Source organism: Austrofundulus limnaeus, unplaced genomic scaffold, assembly GCF_001266775.1.
Source record: "Austrofundulus limnaeus strain Quisiro unplaced genomic scaffold, Austrofundulus_limnaeus-1.0 Scaffold252, whole genome shotgun sequence".
In the NCBI taxonomy this organism is placed as follows: domain Eukaryota; kingdom Metazoa; phylum Chordata; class Actinopteri; order Cyprinodontiformes; family Rivulidae; genus Austrofundulus; species Austrofundulus limnaeus.
In genome coordinates this window covers 815081-822124 of record NW_013952654.1, presented here as the reverse complement: position 1 = coordinate 822124, position 7044 = coordinate 815081, and the positions used below count along the sequence as shown (strand labels likewise).

The 7044-nt window shown below is 40.4% G+C and overlaps 1 protein-coding gene across 5 annotated transcripts in view; it reads right to left on the bottom strand.

Annotated features, from left to right (window-relative positions):
- Positions 1 to 7044, bottom strand: part of tns3.2 (tensin 3, tandem duplicate 2) — a 59314-nt gene that overhangs the window by 26700 nt on the left and 25570 nt on the right. For 4 of the 5 annotated variants that reach the window (XM_014020439.1, XM_014020442.1, XM_014020438.1 and 1 more), the window contains 2 exons: positions 5718 to 6500; positions 579 to 697 (listed from right to left, as the gene is read on the bottom strand). In XM_014020439.1, the coding sequence (XP_013875893.1) occupies positions 579 to 697; positions 5718 to 6500 (902 nt within the window). The remainder of the gene's footprint in view (positions 1 to 578; positions 698 to 5717; positions 6501 to 7044) is intronic. The other variant, XM_014020443.1, reaches the window with a different exon arrangement.

Here is a 7044-nt window from a genome sequence, read left to right as displayed (position 1 = left end):
GTTATAATATTCTAGTCTTTACGAGAAAAAGCAGGCAGTTACCACTGCATTAAAATGAGGAATGTTTCTCTTTAGTATTGCTATAAAAAAATATTTAATCTTTTAGCTCATTAGCATCAAATTATCAGTAGCAGGACTTGGAAATTGTGCAAACGACTATAAACTGAAGCTGTATTGTGATTAATGGATGCAGTGACAGATTTAGTCGTCACGTAGCTAATTTGGATGAAAGCATATTAATCTAACAGTGACCTGAGTCATCACTTTATAAACACAGASACATGGCTGTATAGGTGTGAGGAAAATAAGGAGGAAATGAGGAACGGGAAGTAGACACGTCATGATTATGACTTTTTTCTCGTAATATTATGTCTTTAATCTCATAATATTATGAGTTTAAAGTCGTAATATTGTGATTTTATTCTCATAAAATTATGATTTTATTCTCATAAAATTACGACTTTAATCTCGTAATAAAAAAACCTTGTTGTGTGGCCCTAATATTCCATCAAACAAAACACACATTAAATAAAGTTCAGAAAACTAAGACAACTGCATTCAGGTGAGGCGAGGTTTACCTGAGAGGTGGAGAAGGCCGAGGAGCCTTTAAAGCTCTGAGGTCCGCCCCCTCTCCGTCTGGGACTGCGGACTTCGGCGTAGCCCGTCACGTCGCTGGTCTGTTTCTGCTGAGCCCACCCTGAGGAAGAGGAGGGTGGATTATAAGCCGTGCGTTCTGTTGGCAACGAATCAAGTCTAGTTACAAAAATAAAAGCCCCGAGCCTGCAGTAAGCCGACACTTTGTCGTCAATAAAAAGGCGACGACTGATGAGTTTTTGCTGTTTGTCTCTGACTGAAGGYTCTATCAGCGGCGAGTCGGTGTCGTCATTCAGACTAAGTGAGGCTTTGCTGTGAACAGATGGTGGAAAAACATCTGCTGGGGGGAAAAAAATCACACGTTTGTTTCTCAGATAAGAGTCTGTTCGAGGTACAAAACCTTCTCTATAGAACAGAGAAAAAAAATCTGGTTTTTTTTGTAAAATATTTATAAAATCTGTTGATTTGAGCTTGYAGCATCATTACCAACAAGTAAGATCGTCTCACTTTTGGTGTTTTAAAACAAAGTAAACGCAAAAATATTGATGATTTCATTGTTCAGAACCAAAAACCAACAGTACTGTTGGCTTTTAACTGCTGTTATCGACTCATTCTACATGAAAACGTTTCTACGGAGGTAAATTAGTCTCAAAAAGATTCACACCGTAATGCTGCATTCAAGGCTGGTAAAAAAGTTGGGATATTTGAGCTTTACCACATTAACTGGGTTATTAGAAACAACTTGTTTCTGACTTGGTAGCTCAAAACGCACGCTACTGTACATCTGAACTAAACTACTTAAAACTACATTTTTATTTATCTGTAGTTTTTACAGAGAAATGCTGGTAAATATGTTTCCAGTAATTTTTTGTAGAAGAATAACGTTATAAGTCTGAGTAGTTATTTCAAATGTTCAGTACACGTAATAAAATACAAGAAATTGTTGTTTTCTGGTAGTTTTTTTCACAATAATAAACTTTAAAGCTGACGTAAATATCTAAAAGGGTAAGTTAATCTTTTTTGGTAAGTGTCTGTGCAGTGGTGGGCACAGCTAACCAAAAACTTAGCTTCACTAACTCTTAATCTGCTAACTAAAAATATAGATTTGATAACGCTAAAATACCAAACAAGTAAAAATTAGTGGAATTTAGCWTTAACCGTTAATTGCTAGCAGTTAGCTTTGACTGTCACTCAGTCTCTGTCACAGGCTTTTGTCTTCAAGCTGAAGACTGGTGGGACGGACTCAAACTCGTTGATGTTAGCYTGTTAGTTAGCTGTTAGCGGACTTACGGTTGGCAAAACCTTGTATACCAGAAGCTAATTGGTCTGCTAAYGGCTTTCAAAGTTGTGAAATGCTATTTCACTAACTAAATATGTTGGTTCACTAACGCTAATCTGCCAAACATGTAAAAAAAAATAGTGGAAATTAATGCTAAACAAGTAAAAACTGGCAAAACCCAAGATTAAAAGTTAATCGYTAACCACTAAGATGACTGTCACTCAGTCTGCMTCACACATCTTTGTCTCCTCCGCGCTGAGCACTGGTGGGACTGACTCAACCCTGTTGATTTTAGCTTGTTAGCTGTTAGCAGACATAAAAACWGCAAAACTTAATTTACCAGACACTATTGAATCCACTAACATTTTTTAAAGCTACAAAAATGCTATTCTAACTAAAAGTGTAGGTTCACTAACGCTAAGCTGCTAAACRTGTAAAAAAATTATCAGAAAATAATGCTAAACWAGTAAAAATTAGCAGAAGCTAACATTAACAGCTAATCGCTACAATGACTTTCACGCAGTCTACATCTTCTGAGCTGAAGACTGGTGGGACTGACAAACCAGTTGCTGTTAGTTTGTTAGTTAACTGTTAGTGGACTTGGAGTTAGCAAAACCCTATTTAGAGAAAGATAATCAGTCCRCTAATGTTTTCAAACATTAGTGAAAAAGATAATCCATTAAAGGATTATTGAGTTTCGCTATTAACTGTTAGCTGATTAGCGAAAACACACACATCAATTTGTACGTATTTTAATATAAGGTTTGTTTCAAATTTTAATACATCTAGTGATTTCAGGGTTTCTGCAGGGCATTAAAAAACTTTAAACCCTTTTGGTCGATGCGCAGAAACAAAACATTCAAATGAATATTCCAGCTGAAGTGGCCGAAGACAAAATATTTAGTAAATGGCGCAACCCGTCAATCATCTGGATGGAGAAGGATTTTATGGATTTTATTAAAAAATTACAAAAAAAATTTTTTTTTAAAGGTTGATCTTGGGGTGAATGGGCCAAAGTGGACCGAATGAACCAGAGTGTTGTAGTAACAGAGATGAAACAGTCCACACATGAAAAGAAAAATCTAACTAAAGCACATGATTTAATCTTTTTATTTAAAATAAAGTAAAAAAAAAAGGGTGAATTTTGTACAAATTCCCAGCAAATTCTGGCCCAAATTACGCAGATGATTTGAAAATTTGCACATTTTCTCGCAGTTTTGTCTCTACAGCCTTAAAAATCAGCATCAGACAATAAAAAACATAATTGATCTTTTACTCTGATCTGATCTGTAATTATTTTATGCAAGGATTTAATGAAATATTTAAAAATCGTGACTTTTATTCTGTAGTCATTTACAGTTTATTTTATTTTTTTAACATTAATTCAGATTTCAGTTTGAATTAACTTATATTTTGCTTAAATTGTCCAGTTTTAACTTCTTTCACGGATACCCAAAACAGCCCTGTGTTGGTTCAGTACTGACAATATTTACTAAACCAGACTGTAAACTTTTTAATTTATACAATAAACAAATCAAAAAACACAGATATCTCTCCATGTTTTGCTTTAAACCAGTTAGAAATCTATGTCAGAATGATTTACTGTAGAAACGACAGCTCGACTTTCATTCTTCGCTTCTGCAGATTTGCCTGAAAGCAAAGCTAAAATCACTGAAAGTAATCCGGCTACTGTTCCAGGAGCAGATCAGCCGAAGTCTGGTTTGGTTGAGACTCAAGTGTCACCTCATGTCCGTCGCATTTTATTATCTTTTGAAGAAGATGATGAGAGGGCGAAGGCTCTGTGTTTGTGTCAAAACCTCAAAAGCATTCCTGACCTCTTACAAGTTCAAAAAAAAAAAACCACTCAGGGTGATGAAGTCACGGCCTCGGGGGAGACGTCAGCCTCGACTGCTCGAGCTCCACTTCCGGAACACTTCGAGACCCGACCCCCCCACAGTCGGGTCTCGGTCAGCAGACTTACGTGGTCTTTGAATCGGTCCAGTTATGTAACTTCCAGCGTTGTATATTCCCATTTAGATGAAAACAGACTGTAAACACATCAACGTGTCGCAGGCAGAGGACCTGATTTTACTCAGTTTGTTCAGCAAAGTTAYGATGAACTGTTTATTCAAAAGCTTYCACCCTTTCAGCAAACACRACGCTCTTTCAAAAACCCCGTTTTCCACTTCCAGGTGGRAATGTTTTTATAAAATTGACACAGAGAGAAGCGGGTGTGTTTTGCCACACGCAGAATGAATGTTCAGTTTACCTGGAAAGTTTGTGAATTTAACAGACTGTTGTCCTCTGGTTGACCACAGCGGCTCCAAAAACAACCAGAGCAAACATTACACCAAAGCGACGCCTCAGTTGGAGGTCCTACAGCTTGGCTCTGGACACATTACTGTATGTTTAGACTACCAAAATAAAAGCTGTCCAATCTAAGGTTGAGCAAAATCGTATTGTGTGCATTTAATCATCAGAAAAACTGTAATAATAGTTGTTGTTTACCAATTATTATGATTAGTGACTTATATAAGTCATTGTGAAGTTAACGCTAATGCAGAGCTAGAGCTAATGTGGAGCTAATGCTAACCCTGTCATTGATTAATATTTGGTACTTCAACAATTATGATTAGTGACTTATATGTCATTGTGAAGCTAACGCTAATAACTATTATGATTAGTGACTTATATAAGTCATTGTGAAGCTAACGCTAATAACTATTATGATTAGTGACTTATATAAGTCATTGTGAAGCTAATGCTAATGCAGAACTGGAGCTAATGTGGAGCTAATGCTTACCTTCGCATAGATTAATATTTGGTACTTTCCAATTATTATGATTAGTGGCTTATGTGTCATTGTGAAGCTAATGCTAATGCAGAACTGGAGCTAATGTGGAGCTAACGCTAAACCTGTCATAGATTAATATTTGGTACTTTTCAACTATTATGATTAGTGACTTATATAAGTCATTATGAAGCTAACACTAATGCTATTATGATTAGTGACTTATATAAGTCATTATGAAGCTAACGCTAATACTCTTATGATTAGTGACTTATATAAGTCATTATGAAGCTAATGCTAATACTATTATGATTAGTGACTTATATAAGTCATTGTGAAGCTAACGCTAATGCAGAGCTGGAGCTAATATGGAGCTAACGCTAAACCTGTCAGTGATTAGTATTTGGTACTTTCCAATTATGATTAGTAACTTGTAAGTTATTGTGAAGTTAACACTAAGGCAGAGCTTGGGCTAATGTGGAGCTAACGCCAACATGGAGGTGACCCTAACAAGAGCTAACACTAATGCTAACATGGAGCTAATACCAACATGGAGATGACACTAAGCCAGAGCTAATACTAACACAGAGCTAACATTAACACAGAGCGAATGCTAAAGCTAAGAGGGAGCTAATGCAGAGTTGGAGCAAATGCTAATGTGTAGCTACACAGATAACGCCAACATGGAGCTAATGCTACTATGAAGCTAAGTATAGATTTAAAACACAGGGTAACTGATTTACATTTAAAAACATGTAACCTGTTAATCCTCATGTGAATTGTTATCGGATAACAAATAATTGCAAGTAGGGGTCTCTGCGGACGAGTGGGCGTGTCCCAACGAAAGGCCATTCTAAAGCGACACACCTGATTTGATGGACTTTTTTAAAGAGACACACCGGAATGGACAAGCAAAAAANAGATAACCCCTTCTCAATAATTGGGGTTCATTGTTTTGGTAACATTGCTCCACCCTAGTCCAGACTGCCTCTGAAGGTGGTCTGAGAGAAGATGTTTTCAACGAGACTTGTTTGAAGTTGAGTGAAAGTTTACCTGACTGATGGGTCCGTCCTTTGAGGCTGAGGCCGTTGGTGTTCAGGGAGGCAGAGCGGGACAGCGGGGAGCAGCGTGTCGGAACAGGAACAAACGTGGGATCCAAGTCCAGAATCAGCTGGTTCAGCTGCTCGATGGACTCATCGATGTCTGTGGTCAGTGATGCCAGCTCATCTTCCTGACAGCTCGAGGCGGCGTCGGCAGACCGGGGGGTCTCCTCGAACGTCAGGCCTCTCTTCACCGCCGCCCGGCTGCTGAGTCCTCGAGGTGGGGTTTCAGGGATGGCCAGGGGCGGCGGTCTGTTCGACCTCCCCTGAGCGCCCAGCGGAAGCAGACCGCCATCGACGGTGTCCACCATCTGCTGCTGCCGCACCCAGGAGCGAGTGGCGCACTGGGCAGGTTTCTGGGTCCCGAGCGTGTTTTCCGAGGACAGGGAGCGGTTAGAACCCGGTCCTGCCTCGTCCTCGTCGTCTAGGATGTCCGTCTCCCTCTCGCTCGACGAAGCCTCTCCGTTGACGGTGCGTCCGAGCCCGGACTCATCTCTGTCCCCGCGACGAGACAAAACAAGTTCCGTCATGACCCCCGGACGAGGCTCCGAGTCTGCCCCGAATATCAGCTTCCCTCCCTGGACCCACTGGTCCTGGGACGCCCCTCTCTTCTGTCTGGTGTCGGTGCGGCCCTGCGAGGTCACGGACAGGCCCGAGTCGCTGCTGGCGGACGGCGCTCGGTCGCTGCAGCTCGGACTGCTGGTGGTCGGGGCCGGTTCAAGGAGGTGAGGAGGACCTGGAAGGAGACACGAAGCGGATTTTTACAATTTCAGTCAAACGTCCCTTTTTTTAAGTTGAATTTTTGATTCATTTCCTGCTTTTTGGTCCCTTTTTTTTCTCCTCAGTTAGTTAAATTTTTGCACCTAAACTCCACACCTGCATAGGTTTGCAGACACACTGTGCAGATAAAACGGGCCTCTTTGTGAGTCAGTCTCAGGAAGGACGTCTACCTGAGGTCAGATCCAGCTGATTGTGTGTTGACGCACGCACAAGTTTTCACAACAAAAGGTCATGGGATCTGCAGGCCAGTAGAGAACGAAAATAAAAACTCAAAACGTCTTCATCTTAAAGTTCTGAACAGGAGTTTCTCCTATTTTACTTCAGACTGGTGAACCCCTGTCCATCTTTACGTCTTCAGCTGCAAAAAGTCAAAACCTGTCCCAACTTTCCCAGGATCCAGGCTGCAAACCGTGGTGAAGAAAAGGCCGTACAGTACCAGCAACAACACGCGCAGTGGAGCTCAGACCACAGCTGGAACAGCAGCCTCTGGAGTCCAGAGA